The 20,347-nt window shown below is 29.5% G+C and overlaps 1 protein-coding gene across 5 annotated transcripts in view; it reads right to left on the bottom strand.

The window, feature by feature from the left end:
- Positions 1–20,347, bottom strand: part of LOC143234783 (Wilms tumor protein 1-interacting protein homolog) — a 62,513-nt gene that overhangs the window by 9,143 nt on the left and 33,023 nt on the right. For 2 of the 5 annotated variants that reach the window (XM_076472400.1, XM_076472404.1), the window contains exons 2-8: positions 14,630–15,133; positions 12,243–12,454; positions 10,503–10,749; positions 5,365–5,466; positions 2,086–2,153; positions 1,871–1,918; positions 10–140 (exon numbers count right to left, since the gene is read on the bottom strand). In XM_076472400.1, the coding sequence (XP_076328515.1) occupies positions 10–140; positions 1,871–1,918; positions 2,086–2,153; positions 5,365–5,466; positions 10,503–10,749; positions 12,243–12,454; positions 14,630–15,122 (1,301 nt within the window). In that variant the 5' untranslated portion in view covers positions 15,123–15,133. Of the gene's footprint in view, positions 1–9; positions 141–1,870; positions 1,919–2,085; positions 2,154–5,364; positions 5,467–10,502; positions 10,750–12,242; positions 12,455–14,629; positions 15,134–19,298; positions 19,438–20,347 lie in introns of those variants that run through there. The other 3 variants (XM_076472402.1, XM_076472403.1, XM_076472401.1) reach the window with 3 other exon arrangements.

Genomic DNA, 20,347 nt, shown 5'->3' with positions numbered 1-20,347 from the left:
ACACTTTACTTGTGAAAATCATCAATACAGTGAATCTGACTGGTGGCGTCAACGGTAAACGGAATACCGTCCAAACATTTTCCACAAACTACACATTTAAAGCATGCAGGATGATAAGGCTTTCCTGTTGCTCTCAAAATCTATGAAGAAAGAACAACACAAAAAAATTATTGCTTCTTAAAGAACAGACATTCAGGTTATGTTACTTTACCAAAACATCAGTTTGTTTTACCTCAGTTATATTTCTAATTCAACAACAATTACCTAGAACTTTCAAAGTAAATACTGTATATGTACATTATATATCACTGTGTAAGTACGTTTAACTGGTATACTTAAAACATTAAGAGGATCAATAAAACAGAAGCAACAAACCTTGAAAAATAACAAACATTTAACATGTAAATCAAACATCATTAACAGTCAGAATGTTCAATCTGTAGGTTTTAATAAAATCTAGTCACGATTTTGTGTCCTACAAATATTCTTGTAATAACAATAGTTTATTAATTCATTAATAACTCATAATTAATATTTAGTTTTTCAAAATGTACCAGAATAACTTGAACAATCTATAATTTATTTTATAATCCAATACATGTCAAAGGGTAGAACAGAAAATTAAATTCAACAGCAGTAAGTGAACTAAACCTGCTGAGAACTTGAGCTAGGATTGCAGAGAGCTCTCGAAAAAAAAAAAAAAAAATGATATTTATGTGTATCTACTCAGATTGGTCTTGTAGTAAAACAGAATACCAAAAGATGATTCAGAAAAAAAAATCTAAAATATTTTGCTTTTATGACATGATTCTGAGTTTGGGAACCAAACATTTCACACACAAAAGCAGTAACCACTCCCAACTTTAGCCTGTACTACATACAAACATATATATATATATATCTATAAAACATTTCTAGTAGACACAGTAACCAATGTTCTGTTTACTTTTTTTTTCCAAAATGCCTTCAATTAATGATGCAGTACTTACATCATTATGGGCTTTAGATTTCTTCATTATTCATGTACGATGTTATGTACTTCTAGTTAAGTTATTAGCTTTAGTTTTATTCTATATTGATTTATAATGTTATGTACTTTTAGTCAAGTTGTGTGGCTTTAGTTCTATTCTGTACTGATTTATGATGTGTATTTCTAGTGAAGCTATGTGGCTTTAGTTTTATTCTATATTGATTTATGATGTTATATACATCTAGTCAAGCTGTGTGGCTTTAGTTCTATTCTGTACTGATTTATGATGTGTATTTCTAGTGAAGCTGGGTGGCTTTAGTTTTATTCTATATTGATTTATGATGTTATATACATCAGTCAAGCTGTGTGGCTTTAGTTTTATTCTGTATTGATTTATGATGTGTATTTCTAGTGAAGCTGTGTGGCTTTAGTTTTATTCTATATTGATTTATGATGTTATATACATCTAGTCAAGTTATGTGCATTTAGTTTTATTCTATACTGACTTATGATGTTATGTACTTCTAGTCAAGTTGTGTAGATTTACTTTTCTTCTGTATTCATTGATGATGTCATGTACTTCTAGTTAAGTTGTATAGATTTAGTTTTACTTCTAGATTTATTTATCATGTTATGTACTTCTAATAAAGTTGTGTGGTTTTAGTTTTCTTCTATTCTGATTTATGACACTATGTACTTGTAGCAAAGTTGTGGAAACAAGTTGGGCTAATTGATTAATTTATAAGTCCTGATTTATATAGCTAACTTATTTTACATGAGAGGTTCGTAATAATTAAATAAACAGTTTTTAAAGATTCTGAGATTTCGAATTACAAAATATGGTTCATATTTCACTTTTAACTTTCATAATTAAGCAGTAGAATAAAAAATAAAACCTACTCTATCAAGAACAGGATTTCCACACACACAGCACTTTTCAAGAGAATTCTGTGGGAAAAAATAAAAAGTTTATTCAAATAGTTTCAAAAATGTGAATTTTTGCATTTGATTAAGTATTAATCTAAGTTTGAGTGTTACAACGCTTCAATTTATGAAATTATGTAGTTACTAACTTCACATGGTATCAAACAAAACATTTATTAAACTTCAATTACCAAGCAGTCTTCTTCACAATATGGTTTCCCATCCATTGCATAAAATGATTTTCCTTGCAGTTCCTTATCTGAAATAAATTGTTACACATAACTGTTTCACACGTTTTTCACACATTTAAAATAAAACACTAATTAGAAATTCAGTTGTGCATTACCTGAAATTAGACCCACACATAATATATTAGCTATAACTTAAATACTTTGTGTCTGTCACGTATACTTTTCACTGTTTCTAAGCATGTACTGACAAGAGTTTGGAAATGGGAAAACACAAAGTAACATCAAGTAATATTTAAAATTGTTAAAGAGAAGTTACATTCCCCACAACTGAATCGTTTGTTTAACGTTTTTAATTTAACAGTATTTGATTCTGAGTTATTATATGACATATTGGCTGAGAAAACTTTGATATTATGTTCACCCATTCGGTATGACACTTTTTAACAAAATCAACCCAATTAAGTATATACTCATAAATAAAACAAATAATATATAAATTTGAAATAAGTTTAATCAGATTATTTTCCAAAATAGTGTGAAACCCATCGACACGGACTTACAAAGAAAATGGTAATTGTTTTAATTATATCATACTCAAATATTCAATTTTAAAAATGGCAAATTAATAAATCACTTCATAATACCCAAAAAATTTATGCATTAAAATATATTTTTCTTCATATTACAGTTCTGTTTAGAGCAACTTCTATTACAGCTCTGTTTATAGTAACATCCATTACAGCTCTGTTTATAGTAACATCCATTACAGCTCTGTTTATAGTAACATCCGTTACAGTTGTGTTTATAGTAACTTCTGTTACAGTTGTGTTTATAGTAACTTCTGTTACAGTTGTGTTTATAGTAACTTCTGTTACAGTCCTCTTTATAGTAATTTCTATTTCAGTTCTGTTCATAGTAACTTCTATTATAGTTCTTTTCATAGTATTTTCTGTTAGTGTACTGTTTATAGTTACTCCTACTACAACTCTGTTTATAGTAACTTCTTCTATTACAGTTCTCTTTATATTAACTTCTATTACAGTACTGTTTATAGTAACTTCTATTAGAATTCTGCTTATAGTCACTTCTACTACAGTTCCATTTTTGCACACTACGATTACAGTTCTGTTGAAAGTCACTTCTATTACTTTTCTCTTTATACTAACATCCATAACATTTCTGTTTATCTTAACTTGTATTACAGTTCTGTTTATAGTAACTTCTATTTTAGCTTTATATATAGTAACTACTGTTACAATACAGTTTATAGCAACTTTTATTACCATTCAGTTTATAGCAACTTCTATTACTGTTCTGTTTATAGAAACTTCTATCACACTTCTGTTTATAGAAACTTCTATCACAGTTCTGTAATAACTTCTATTACAGTTCTGTAATAACTTCTGTTACAGTGCTGTTTACAGTAACTTCTTCTATTACCGTTCTGTTTATAGTAACTTCTACTACAGTTTTATTTATAGTAACTACTATTACAGTTCTGTTCACAGTAACTTCTATAACAGTTCTGTTTGTAGTATCTTCTTCTATTACAGTTCTGTTTGTAGTAACTTCTGTTCAGTTCTGTTTGTAGTAACTTCTGTTCAGTTCTGTTTATAGTAACTTCTGTTCATTTCTGTTTGTAGTAACTTCTGTTCATTTCTGTTTGTAGTAACTTCTGTTCAGTTCTGTTTGTAGTAACTTCTGTTCAGTTCTGTTTATAGTAACTTATTTTACTTCAGTTCTATTTACAGTCACTTCTATTATAGTTCTGTTTATATTAACTTCTATTACAGTTCTGTTTACAGAAACGTCTACTACAGTTCTGTTTACAGTAACGTCTACTACAGTTCTGTTTACAGTAACGTCTATTACAATTCTGTTTACAGTAACGTCTATTACAGTTCTGTTTACAGTAACGTCTATTACAGTTGTGTTTACAGAAACTTCTATTACATTTCTGTTTACAGTAACTTCTATTACATTTCTGTTTACAGTCACTTCTATTACAGTTCTGTTTCTAGTCACTTCTATTACATTTCTGTTTACAATCACTTGTATTACAGTTTTGTTTATAGTAACTTTTATTACAGTGCTGTTTATATTAACTTATTTTACAGTACTGTTTATAGTATCATCTATTAGAATTCTGGTTATAGTCACTTCTATTACAGTTCTGTTTCTGGACACTTCGATTATAGTTCTCTTTATAGTAATTTCTATAACAGTTCTCTTTATAGTAACTTTTTCTATTACAGTTCTGTTTATAGTAACTTTTTCTATTACACTTCAATTTATAGTAACTTCTATTACAGTTCAGTTTATTGTATCTTCTATTACAGTTCTGTTTACAGTAACTTCTTCTATTATAGTTCTGTTTATAGTAACTTCTTCTATTATAGTTCTGTTCACGATCACTTCTATTACAGTTCTGTTTATAGTAACTTCTATTACAGCTTTATATATAGTAACTACTATTACAATACAGTTTATAGTAATTTCTTATGTGATAGTTCTGTTCAGTCACTTCTATTACAGTTATGTTTATAGTAACTTGTTTTATTACAGTTCTCTTTATAGTAACATCTATTACAGTTCTGTTTATAGTAACTTGTTTTATTACAGTTCTGTTTATAGTAACTTCTATTACAGTTCTGTTTATAGTAACTTGTTTTATTACAGTTCTGTTTATAGTAACTTCTATGACACTTCCATTTATAGTAACGTCTATTACATCTCTGGTTATAATAAGTTCTATTACACTTCTGTTTATATTAACTTCTATTACAGTTCTATTTATAGTCATTTCTTCTATTACAGTTCTGTTTGTTGTAGCTTCTGCTATTATAGTTCTGTTTATTGCAGCTTCTACTACTATAGTTCTGTTTATTGCAGCTTCTGCTATTATAGTTCTTTTATCCTTTGCACAATTTCCTTCTACACAGTATTGTCTAATGATTAATATTAGAAAGAGAACATCATAGAATAAAACTTATGAGCTTTTCTCCAGTAAGTATAGAATCATTTAAATACAAACTATAGAATTACACTAATGTCAAAAGAAGTCACAAATCAAAAGAATTAAAGTTTTGTTAATGTTTGCAGAGTACATCAACTGAAAGAAGTGATAGTTTATGTAAACTTCTAGTATTCTGACAAGTAAATCAACTTACACATCTCTTGTTACTTTGATACACTGCTGCACAAACTCTCCTTCAACAAACATAAAACAACAAAATAAAGCAAGGTTTCAGCATTATCACTATACAAAAAGGTACTCACCACAAACGTGGCATGTAAAGCACTTTATATGGTAGACTTGACCCATTGCTGTGCAACCACTCCCTTCTCCAAGCACTTTCTCTCCACACTTGTAACACATTCCTACATCAAAATAAAGAAATTAATCAGATAATCAGATATCTACTTGATAAAATTATCATTACTGTATAAGAAAAAACAATGTGGAAACTCTGAACCACAAAATCTCTTCTGCGTAGAACTGCAGTGAACTAACTGTACAAAGATGTCTTAATATATACATATATTGTTAAGTATAATAATGTTATATCATTGTTCTTTCAACAGTTACAAATCAGTGGTGGATACAGCACTTAAGATCTTTTGTCTACCATATCTTAGTATCCTTCATATATGTTACTATTCCAACTCATTGGTGGAACTAGACAGTGAGAGAGAGAAAATATGTGTAGCAGATAAATTCATACTCATAGGACTAATATCATAACTAAAGTCACTTTTGTTTACAAATTTGTTTGTTTTTTCATACATTTCATGTAAGTTGCTAATTATGAATTTTTAGTAAACCACCAGAATTCAACAGCTGCACATGGGCTAGATGATTATAGACAACAGTTTAATCAAATTCACAACTTTCAAAGTTATGATTTTATACAAATTGTGAGTTCATCCTTGGTATTGACTTATTACATCAAAATTAGTAAAGTGTCCTGTTTGGTGGTTTTTACCTCTCATGTTTACTGAATAAAATTATATTTGATGCCATAATCATAAATAGTACAATTAAAGCATCATTAGAACTGAATGAAACACTAAAAACCTGAACCTTGCAACTTTAATATTGTTTACAACACAAGGATTTCTAATGTACATTTATTTATCTTGAGATAAGAAAAACTAGTACATCAAGACTTCAGTCTACCAGTTATTAATATTGTGAAAAAAAGAATAAAGTTTAAAACACAAGGATTTTTTATTTATACTACAGCTTACTGACTTACAAGGCTATAGACATTCTAACTGTAGCTTAAGTTATTGTATGTATATTACAGCTTACTGACTTCCCTGGCTTTACACATTCTAACTATAGGTTAAGTTATTGTATGTTTATTACATCTTCCTGACTTCCCATGTTTCTGACATTCTAATCATAACTTAAGTTATTCTACACATATTAGAGCTTACTGGCTTCCTAAAATATAACATTCTAACTATAACTTAAGTTATTGTATGCATATTACATCCTACTGACTTCCCCATGTTTCTGACATTTTAAATATAACTTAAATTATTGTATGTATATTACATCGTACTGACTTCCCCATGTTTCTGACATTTTAAATATAACTTAAGTTATTGTATGTATATAAGAGCTTATTGGCTTCCTTAAATTTTGACATTCTAACTATAACTTAAGTTATTGTATGTATATTACATCGTACTGGCTTCCCATGTTTCTGACATTCTGATCATAACTTAAGTTATTCTACACATATTAGAGCGTATTGGCTTTCTAAGATTTTGACATTCTAACTATAACTTAAGTTATTGTATGTATATTACATCTTACTGTCTTCCCATGTTTCTGACATTCTGATCATAACTTAAGTTATTCTACACATATTAGAGCTTATTGGCTTCCTTAGATTTTGACATTCTAACTATAACTTAAATTATTGTATGTATATTACATCGTACTGGCTTCCCATGTTTCTGACATTCTGATCATAACTTAAGTTATTCTACACATATTAAAGCTTATTGGCTTCCTTAGATTTTGACATTCTAACTATAACTTAAGTTATTGTATGTATATTACATCGTGCTGGCTTCCTAAGATTTTGACATTCTAACTATAACTTAAGGTATTGTATGTATATTACATCTTACTGTCTTCCCATGTTTCTGACATTCTGATCATAACTTAAGTTATTCTACACATATTAAAGCTTATTGGCTTCCTTAGATTTTGACATTCTAACTATAATTTAAGTTATTGTATGTATATTACATCGTACTGGCTTCCCATGTTTCTGACATTCTGATCATAACTTAAGTTATTCTACACATATTAGAGCGTATTGGCTTCCTAAGATTTTGACATTCTAACTATAACTTAAGATATTGTATGTATATTACATCGTGCTGGCTTCCTAAGATTTTGACATTCTAACTATAACTTAAGGTATTGTATGTATATTACATCGTGCTGGCTTCCTAAGATTTTGACATAGCTTAAGTTATTGTATGTATATTACATCTCACTGACTTCGCAGGCTTTATACATTCTAACTATAACTTAAGTTATTGTATGTATATTACATCGTACTGACTTCCCATGTTTCTGACATTCGAATCATAACTTAAGTTATTCTACACATAGTAGAGCTTATTGGCTTTCTTAGATTTTGACATTCTAACTATAACTTAAGTTATTGTATGTATATTACATCTTACTGACTTCCTAAGATTTTGACATTCTAACTATAACTTAAGTTATTGTATGTATATTATATACATAAAAAACATATTTGAACTGATTGTTTATTTCCTTTTGTTTAGCCAAGACAACTTCTGACAATGAATGCAATACATGCTGATAAAGACATGGCACATACAGATATGATATGTTAGTTGTAAATACTCCAGATTTGAAGCATATAATATATCACCATTCACTTATAGATTCTGTTGCATATCACCATTCACATACAGAATCTGCTGCGTATCACCATTCACATACAGAATCTGCTGCGTATCACCATTCACATACAGAATCTGCTGCGTATCACCATTCACATACAGAATCTGCTGCGTATCACCATTCACATATAGATTCTGTTGCGTATCACCATTCAGATACAGAATCTGTTGCGTATCACCATTCAGATACAGAATCTGTTGCGTATCACCATTAACATGTAGATTCTGTTGCGTATCACCATTCACATCTAGATTCTGTTGCGTATCACCATTCACATGTAGAATCTGCTGCGTATCACCATTCACATGTAGAATCTGCTGCGTATCACCATTCACATGTAGAATCTGCTGCGTATCACCATTCACATACAGAATCTGCTGCGTATCACCATTCACATATAGACTCTGTTGCGTATCACCATTCACAAATAGATTCTGTTGCATATCACCATTCACATATATATTCTGTTGCGCATCACCATTCACATATAGATTCTGTTGCGTATCACCATTCACATATAGATTCTGTTGCGCATCACCATTCACATATAGATTCTGCTGCGTATCACCATTCACATATAGATTCTGCTGCGTATCACCATTCACATATAGATTCTGCTGCGTATCACCATTCACATATAGATTCTGTTGCGTATCACCATTCACATATAGATTCTGCTGCGTATCACCATTCACATATAGATTCTGCTGCGCATCACCACTCACATATAGATTCTGTTACGCATCACCATTCACAAATAGATTCTGTTGCGTATCACCATTCACATATAGATTCTGTTGCGCATCACCATTCACATATAGATTCTGTTGCGTATCACCATTCACATATAGATTCTGTTACGCATCACCATTCACAAATAGATTCTGTTGCGTATCACCATTCACATATAGATTCTGCTGCGTATCACCATTCACATATAGATTCTGCTGCGTATCACCATTCACATATAGATTCTGCTGCGTATCACCATTCACATATAATTCTGTTGCGTATCACCATTCACATATAGATTCTGTTGCGTATCACCATTCACATATAGATTCTGTTGCGTATCACCATTCACAAATAGATTCTGTTGCGTATCACCATTCACATATAGATTCTGTTGCGCATCACCATTCACATATGGATTCTGCTGCGTATCACCATTCACATATAGATTCTGCTGCGTATCACCATTCACATATAGATTCTGCTGTGTATCACCATTCACATATAGATTCTGTTGCGTATCACCATTCACATATAGATTCTGCTGCGTATCACCATTCACATATAGATTCTGCTGCGTATCACCATTCACAAATAGATTCTGTTGCGTATCACCATTCACAAATAGATTCTGTTGCGTATCACCATTCACAAATAGATTCTGTTGCGTATCACCATTCACATATAGATTCTGTTGCGCATCACCATTCACATATAGATTCTGCTGCGTATCACCATTCACATATAGATTCTGCTGCGTATCACCATTCACATATAGATTCTGCTGCATATCACCATTCACATATAGATTCTGTTGCGTATCACCATTCACATATAGATTCTGCTGCGTATCACCATTCACATATAGATTCTGCTGCGTATCACCATTCACATATAGATTCTGTTACGCATCACCATTCACATATAGATTCTGTTGCACATCACCATTCACATATAGATTCTGCTGCGCATCACCATTCACATATAGATTCTGTTGCGTATCACCATTCACAAATAGATTCTGTTGCGTATCACCATTCACATATAGATTCTGCTGCGTATCACCATTCACAAATAGATTGAGGAAGTTTTGTTTGTCTGCTAATGAGTGAAATGCCTTGTGACTGAAATGACTATTGACTACTGACTAGTGAAAGATGGATGTGCATTATTTGCATGCTCTTAACTCTCAAATATGTACTAAATAAAACGAAGAAGAAGTTTAACAACAAACAAACCCGACTTCATTTAAAATTGGTTATCAATACATTAAGCCTGTTTGTTTTAAATGCTTCACCAACTTTCAATGATCAAACTGTAACTCAACAGTTCTTATATTACAAGTTGTTTTCAATTAAAATTTATCTTTATTAAAATATTAAGCCTGTAATGGTTTACAGCTTTTTAGAATTGTAGATTTCAAGTTCTTGTAGAGATGAATAAAGCTTTAAACCATATATTTTGAACTCACAGTTTTCATTCAGTTTGGCAGTTATGAATAATAGGAGCCACATAATTACAAATAGATCTAAGCAAATATAGCATATGTCACCAAAACTCATTCCACTAATACCAGGAAGTTTCATCAAAGAAGTTAGAAAAACTAACTGATATATTGCTATATTTACACTTTTATGAAAATGTTCATCACACATGAATTCAGATAATTAAAACTTTAAACACTTGAAAACATACTCAACACATTAAACAACTTAAGACCAACCAAAAAACTCGGGGTCCCGTGAGTTTTCCATGCTTTGAACCAATAGATCAGTCAGGTGATCAACCTCAGCTTCTTGTCCAATGGAGGGTCCTTGTCCAAGAGGCCGAGTCATCATTCCTGGAATAAGCTTCCCCCTTGCCCCTCCAGAATAATATGTGGAGTAAAGTGAGGATCCAGACCTGGAAGACATCTGGCTTACTGGCCGAGGGTTAACGGGTTCATAAATGGAACCTGTGTCATAGGTGCTCTGACAGATGTTACATAAACACAATTTAGCTTACTACATCCAATGATGAATGCCTTATTTGAAACTGAAGACACTGTTTATATATTTTACTAGTTCTTCAATACAGATGAGAATCTTAACATTCAAAGAAAAGATCTGAGTTACACAGGTCCTTCAATTAACTTAAAAATCAAACTAATAACTGTTCAAAACATTGGTATAAATAAATAAAAACATATCATTTCAATTATTCAATGAAGTTTCTTTTCTTAATATCATATTTCATATCCATGACAACTAGTATCAGGGTAGCTTATGGAACTGGACAGATGGCAAACAAAATGTTTTAAAACATCAATATAATTTAAATACAGATTATTAGTCTTACTTTCAATATTAGTAAATATTACAACTACTATACAACAAAAATTAATAATGTAAAATTATCACAATCTAGTTTTTATCTTAGTGTTTTAAAAACTAGTCTGTTATATTATAATATTATTTTCACTATATTTACATGCTACTATTATTGCACAACAATTAATATAAAACTAACACAGTCCTAGTTTTTATCTCACTCTTTTAAAACTAGTTCATTATATTATTTTCACTATAAGTACATGTTACATTATTGCACAACATCAATTAATATGAAACTAACACAGTCCTAGTTTTTATCTCACTCTTTTAAAACTAGTTCATTATATTATTTTCACTATAAGTACATGTTACATTATTGCACAACATCAATTAATATGAAACTAACACAGTCCTAGTTTTTATCTCACTCGTTTAAAACTAGTTCATTATATTATTTTCACTATAAGTACATGTTACATTATTGCACAACATCAATTAATATGAAACTAATACAGTCATAGTTTTTATTTCACTATTTAAAAACTAGTCCATTATATTATTATTACATGTTACTATTATTACTATTATTATATTATAATATTATTTACACTATATTTACATGTTACTATTATTGCACAACAACAATTAATATAAAACAGTCCTAGTTTTTATCTCACTCTTTCAATACTAGTCCATTATATTATAATTTTATTTTCATCATAATCACATATTACTATGACTGATATTATATTATTATTTACATTCTAAATACAAAGTATATTTTTATTACAACTTGCAGAGTTCCAAAAATGGAATTTCTTATTTACACAAAAATGTGGTTTATGGAGGATATTCCCTACCTATGAGAACATACTGAAATACCTGTCAGTCTGAGATAAAGTAATTATTACGTCAAGGTAACCAACTCTTATTAACCCTATAAGATATAAATGAGTACAAGAGAAGTGGCTGTTTGAAAGTGATATCAAATAAAACTTGTATTATTCTTATGAACATCATAAGTGATTTTTGTTGAAAACATCATAAAACTTCATTAAATAGGGAACCTAATTCCACAGAATGATATAAGAAATTGTATGTAGTTATTTATACATTAGGCTTAAGACTATACAAAACAACATCTAGCTCACTGCTGAAGACTGTGGTCGAAACCCTACATAAGCTGACTGAGTGACATATGTTGAGCTCGTCAGAGGTGGAAGGTGGTGTTTCTCTTCTGCAGGTGGAGGGGGAAAAGCATGTGTGCTGGTTGGTGAATAAGCTGATGTTTCTAGTGGTGGTGGAGGTGGAGGAAGATCCTCCTCAAATGGAATAAGATTATCGGAAGAAAGCACAGTCCCTCCTATCATGAAATACAGATTTACAGAAATTTCAAATATACTTGCTAAATAATTAGAAATGTTGTCATAATATAAACAATAACTCTGTTCATATAAGACTACAACAGCACACACTAAAGATAAATAAACTTATCTTTAAACTTACACTTTTTATCAACTAATGAATGAATCTAATATTATCACCACTGTCATTAGATACATATATATATAATGGTGTCTATAAACTTACTCTTAATCAACTGATGAATGAATCTAATATTATCACCACTGTCATTAGATACATATATATATAATGGTGTCTATAAACTTACTCTTAATCAACTGATGAATGAATCTAATATTATCACCACTGTCATTAGATACATATATATATAATGGTGACTATAAACTTACTCTTAATCAACTAATGAATGAATCTAATATTATCACCACTGTCATTAGATACATATATATATAATGGTGACTATAAACTTACTCTTAATCAACTGATGAATGAATCTAATATTATCACCACTGTCATTAGATACATATATATATAATGGTGACTATAAACTTACTCTTAATCAACTGATGAATGAATCTAATATTATCACCACTGTCATTAGATACATATATATATAATGGTGACTATAAACTTACTCTTAATCAACTAATGAATGAATCTAATATTATCACCACTGTCATTAGATACATATATATATAATGGTGACTATAAACTTACTCTTAATCAACTGATGAATGAATCTAATATTATCACCACTGTCATTAGATACATATATATATAATGGTGACTATAAACTTACTCTTAATCAACTGATGAATGAATCTAATATTATCACCACTGTCATTAGATACATATATATATAATGGTGACTATAAACTTAATCTTAATCAACTGATGAATGAATCTAATATTATCACCACTGTCATTAGATACATATATATATAATGGTGACTATAAACTTACTCTTAATCAACTAATGAATGAATCTAATATTATCACCACTGTCATTAGATACATATATATATAATGGTGTCTATAAACTTACTCTTAATCAACTAATGAATGAATCTAATATTATCACCACTGTCATTAGATACATATATATATAATGGTGACTATAAACTTACTCTTAATCAACTGATGAATGAATCTAATATTATCACCACTGTCATTAGATACATATATATATAATGGTGACTATAAACTTACTCTTAATCAACTGATGAATGAATCTAATATTATCACCACTGTCATTAGATACATATATATATAATGGTGTCTATAAACTTACTCTTAATCAACTGATGAATGAATCTAATATTTTCACCACTGTCATTAGATACATATATATATAATGGTGTCTATAAACTTACTCTTAATCAACTGATGAATGAATCTAATATTATCACTACTGTCATTAGATACATATATATATATAATGGTGTCTATAAACTTACTCTTAATCAACTGATGAATGAATCTAATATTATCACCACTGTCATTAGATACATATATATATAATGGTGTCTATAAACTTACTCTTAATCAACTAATGAATGAATCTAATATTATCACCACTGTCATTAGATACATATATATATAATGGTGTCTGTAAACTTACTCTTAATCAACTGATGAATGAATCTAATACTATCACCACTGTCATTAGATACATATATATATAATGGTGTCTATAAACTTACTCTTAATCAACTAATGAATGAATCTAATATTATCACCACTGTCATTAGATACATATATATATAATGGTGTCTATAAACTTACTCTTAATCAACTGATGAATGAATCTAATATTATCACCACTGTCATTAGATACATATATATATAATGGTGACTATAAACTTACAGTTGATCAACTAAGGAATGAATCTAATACTATCACCACTGCTATTATATATATATGTAAGGGTGACTATAACCTTACTATTGATCAAGTGAGGAATGAATCTAATAGAATATATTATATATATACCATAATACATATATATATATATATAATGGTGTCTCTGAGCTTACTGTTTATCAACTAAAAGATGAATGTATTAGTAGCACCATTGTTATGAGTCGTATATTTTGATTATTTAAATACAGTTTTAAAATAATAAAGAACTGACAAACCACACCTAATTTTAGAAATATTAAATTATCTCACCATTCTGTGGTGTTGAATTCTGTTGAATGATTGAGACAGTATTAATAAAAGGTATTTGTGGTTTCTCACAATTTTCTTGTATACTAACATCCTGAACAGTTAGGTCCTGGTTGACACCAGGGTACTCAACATCCTGTGTACTGAGAATCATTGTTGGACAGCTCTTCTCTGAGAAACAAGAATACTTGATATCCCCAGATGATGCACAACTTTTTTCTTGTGTCTCTGAAAATTTTGACTTCTGAATTAATTCACAGCTTTTCTCCTGCACATCTGGATATTTAGTCAGTGTACATTCTCTAGTTTCCAATGGATAACTATTCTGTTGAAAGTTGTTACATATGGGTTCTGGAATTACGGGTTTCTTCTTTGGCTTCGGAGGAACAACAGGGGCGACCTTCTTACCTCTTGTAGCTGAGTATTGTTGAGGGGTGTAGTTGATAGTGTTGAGATGACCAAAGTCTCGTTCAAGTGTCTTCTCGTGAGTGGCCATGATGGCACCTACTGAAAGAAATGTTAAAATGAACATTCTTTTAAAACTAACTTATAGTTAATTTCTTTATTTTGCTGGAGAAAATAATTAAAATTTGGATCTCTAGGTTCATTATACGAAACCATTGATGTTAATATTAACTGTTTCTTGAAACCGACATACCTTTTAGTAAGCATGTTATTTATCTTTTTAAAAAAAATTTCAAGTTTGTTTTATTTCTGAATCTCAAGATTGGGTTTTATATTCTTGATACTGAACTTGTCTAAAGAATTTGCTAAACCAAATATACGAACATGCAATAACTGGAAAGAACTTTTATGGTTGTATATTGAACTACTACTAAACACCTGTATATAAGCAAATCTGTAGGAATGTTACCTATCTAAAGGTGTTATTGTTGTAATGAGTTCTCTCTTTGGCAGGATTCTACTGGATGAGAGAGCAAACTAATACCAAGCACAATCTAACACATAATACCTTTGCTATAATAAATTGTTCATTCACTTCTAAGCTGGCTTTGCTACAAGAAAAACACACACACTTCTAAACCAAAATTCACAATAATGTTTCAATAAAAATTCCAAGACTCATGGTAAATACACCTAATTTACAAATAAAGTTAGCTGCAGAATTTAATCAGTAACTGGAATAGTTGTAACTAACTCACTGACACCAAACTGAATATGGAACTCATTTATTCACAGATGTCTTCACATCATTTTGAACTTACTACAGGAAGCTTCTAGATCTTCATAATTAGGTTCAAATAACTGTATTCAAGTATTAAAAATATAATTTAAAATAGTATCATATATAAAACAGTTGACGTAAGATGGAATATTATATGGTATTATAATAAAGATATGACTCTTTACATTTGTTACAGTTTAAAACAGTAAAGATGAAATATTATATGGTATTATAATAAAGATATGACTCTCTTTACATTTGTTACAGTTTATATCAGTAAAGGTGAAATATTATATGGTATTATAATAAAGATATGACTCTCTTTACATTTGTTACTGTTTATATCAGTAAAGGTGAAATATTATATGGTATTATAATAAAGATATGACTCTCTTTACATTTGTTACTGTTTATAACAGTAAAGGTGAAATATTATATGGTATTATAATAAAGATATGACTCTCTTTACATTTGTTACTGTTTATAACAGTAAAGGTGAAATATTATATGGTATTATAATAAAGATATGACTCTCTTTACATTTGTTACTGTTTATATCAGTAAAGGTGAAATATTATATGGTATTATAATAAAGATATGACTCTCTTTACATTTGTTACTGTTTATATCAGTAAAGGTGAAATATTATATGGTATTATAATAAAGATATGACTCTCTTTACATTTGCTACTGTTTAAAACAGTAAAGGTGAAATATTATATGGTATTATAATAAAGATATGACTCTCTTTACATTTGTTACAGTTTATAACAGTAAAGATGAAATATTATATGGTATTATAATAAAAATATGACTCTCTTTACATTTGTTACTGTTTATATCAGTAAAGGTGAAATATTATATGGTATTATAATAAAGATATGACTCTCTTTACATTTTTTACTGTTTATAACAGTAAAGGTGAAATATTATATGGTATTATAATAAAGATATGACTCTCTTTACATTTGTTACTGTTTATATCAGTAAAGGTGAAATATTATATGGTATTATAATAAAGATATGACTCTCTTTACATTTGCTACTGTTTAAAACAGTAAAGGTGAAATATTATATGGTATTATAATAAAGATACGACTCTCTTTACATTTGTTACTGTTTATAACAGTAAAGGTGAAATATTATATGGTATTATAATAAAGATATGACCTCTCTTTACATTTGTTACTGTTTATATCAGTAAAGGTGAAATATTATATGGTATTATAATAAAGATATGACTCTCTTTACATTTGTTACTGTTTAAATCAGTAAAGGTGAATATATTATATGGTATTATAATAATGATATGACTCTCTTTACATTTGTTACTGTTTATATCAGTAAAGGTGAAATATTATATGGTATTATAATAAAGATATGACTCTCTTTACATTTGTTACTGTTTATATCAGTAAAGGTGAAATATTATATGGTATTATAATAAAGATATGACTCTCTTTACATTTGTTACTGTTTATAACAGTAAAGGTGAAATATTATATGGTATTATAATAAAGATATGACTCTCTTTACATTTGTTACTGTTTATATCAGTAAAGGTGAAATATTATATGGTATTATAATAAAGATATGACTCTCTTTACATTTGTTACTGTTTATATCAGTAAAGGTGAAATATTATATGGTATTATAATAAAGATATGACTCTCTTTACATTTGTTACTGTTTATATCAGTAAAGGTGAAATATTATATGGTATTATAATAAAGATATGACTCTCTTTACATTTGTTACTGTTTAAATCAGTAAAGGTGAAATATTATATGGTATTATAATAAAGATATGACTCTCTTTACATTTGTTACTGTTTATATCAGTAAAGGTGAAATATTATATGGTATTATAATAAAGATATGACTCTCTTTACATTTGTTACTGTTTATATCAGTAAAGGTGAAATATTATATGGTATTATAATAAAGATATGACTCTCTTTACATTTGTTACTGTTTATAACAGTAAAGGTGAAATATTATATGGTATTATAATAAAGATATGACTCTCTTTACATTTGTTACTGTTTATAACAGTAAAGGTGAAATATTATATGGTATTATAATAAAGATATGACTCTCTTTACATTTGTTACTGTTTATACTGTTTATAACAGTAAAGGTGAAATATTATATGGTATTATAATAAAGATATGACTCTCTTTACATTTGTTACTGTTTATATCAGTAAAGGTGAAATATTATATGGTATTATAATAAAGATATGACTCTCTTTACATTTGTTACTGTTTAAAACAGTAAAGGTGAAATATTATATGGTATTATAATAAAGATATGACTCTCTTTACATTTGTTACAGTTTATATCAGTAAAGGTGAAATATTATATGGTATTATAATAAAGATATGACTCTCTTTACATTTGTTATATGACTCTCTTTACATTTGTTACTGTTTATATCAGTAAAGGTGAAATATTATATGGTATTATAATAAAGATATGACTCTCTTTACATTTGTTACTGTTTATAGTAAAGGTGAAATATTATATGGTATTATAATAAAGATATGACAGTAAAGGTGAAATATTATATGGTATTATAATAAAGATATGACTCTCTTTACATTTGTTACTGTTTATATATGGTATTATAATAAAGATATGACAGTAAAGGTGAAATATTATATGGTATTATAATAAAGATATGACTCTCTTTACATTTGTTACTGTTTGAAACAGTAAAGGTGAAATATTATATGGTATTATAATAAAGATATGACTCTCTTTACATTTGTTACTGTTTAAAACAGTAAAGGTGAAATATTATATGGTATTATAATAAAGATATGACTCTCTTTACATTTGTTACTGTTTATAACAGTAAAGGTGAAATATTATATGGTATTATAATAAAGATATGACTCTCTTTACATTTGTTACTGTTTAAAACAGTAAAGGTGAAATATTATATGGTATTATAATAAAGATATGGCTCTCTTTACATTTGTTACTGTTTATATCAGTAAAGGTGAAATATTATATGGTATTATAATAAAGATATGACTCTCTTTACATTTGTTACTGTTTAGAACAGTAAAGGTGAAATATTATATGGTATCATAATAAGGATATGACTGACTCTCTTTACATTTGTTAATATTTAAAAGATCGTTGTCTCTCCTATATTCCAGGTGTGTGCTTACAGATGTTCTTTCAAATCTCATTATCATATGATACATGACTTGTTGAAATTTAAGATATCCAAATATTGTGTATTTTTTACCTGCAGTGAATAACTTCGTCTTCCAGCTTAAGTGCTATCACGTAGATTCAGATGCACCATAATATATTTGTAAACTACAAGAAACTAAATATATCATTCTTCATCTACATACATATATTTCGTAGGCTAAACGCACAAATAAACTCAGCCACGCTCTTTCCACGAACCACTGGGTAATCGAACACGTGCACATTACATGCGTATCATAGGACAAAAGTAACATACCTGGGGACTGTGGTGTTTCGTGAAATTTTCTAACCGGTTATAGTTTATGAAAACAAATGTTTCTGCTTTCTTAGGCTAAAGAAAGAATAGGTTACATCTGCTCAGTCCAACACATACTCATTGTGAGAGGGATTCGAACCCCCTATCACCAGATTGCGAGTCGAGCGCCATTACCACCAAGAATGGTGCATAGGTGTGTGTGTAATCGAAGTGAAATTATGTTTTTACTAGAAACTCTTATTACACACCAGGAAAGAAATATCTAAGAAATTATAAAACAGTCTTACAACGAATTAGTAGTCAATAGATCACGCTTTCCCAACATAAGTTGTTTTATACCTAAACAACTGCCATACTGTAAATAACTAACATCAGTGTTGAATTCAACGTAGACTGATGAACTGTGGAATTGAGAGAAAGGTCACACCGGTTGTGAAGTGCATCACACACGAGAGACGGTCCAGACACAGACATAATAAAAAGCAGACATAGCGCCAGGTGACTGTACTTGGGGACCTGTTTTCACGTGAAATAAGTTAGCACAACCAGAAGTACAACACATTTCAGTCATAAAGTAATTTCACGTTTCAGAACTGGTGTAAAAAATTACCAATAAAAACCGACATATAGATCATTAACGAAACTGTTGTTAATTTTTTATTTTAATTCTGTAGCTCTAGCAGTAGCCTAATGTATCTACAGACTTTGTAGTTCTAGCAGTAGCCTAGTGCATGTACGGACTGTGTAGTTCTAGCAGTAGCCTGATGTATGTACGGACTGTGTAGTTCTAGCAGTAGCCTGGTGTATGTACGGACTGTGTAGTTCTAGCAGTAGCCTAGTGCATGTACGAACTCTGTAGTTCTTTCTAGCAGTAGCCTGATGTATGTACGGACTGTGTAGCTCTTGCAGTAGCCTGGAGTATGTACGGACTGTGTAGTTCTAGCAGTAGCCTGGTGTATGTACGGATCGTGTAGCTCTAGCAGTAGCCTGGTGTATGTACGGATCGTGTAGCTCTAGCAGAAGCCTGGTGTATGTACGGACTGTGTAGT

Source organism: Tachypleus tridentatus, chromosome 12, assembly GCF_004210375.1.
Source record: "Tachypleus tridentatus isolate NWPU-2018 chromosome 12, ASM421037v1, whole genome shotgun sequence".
NCBI lineage: Eukaryota > Metazoa > Arthropoda > Merostomata > Xiphosura > Limulidae > Tachypleus > Tachypleus tridentatus.
The sequence above is the reverse complement of the archived record's forward strand: the minus strand, read 5'-3'. Positions and strand labels throughout refer to the sequence as shown.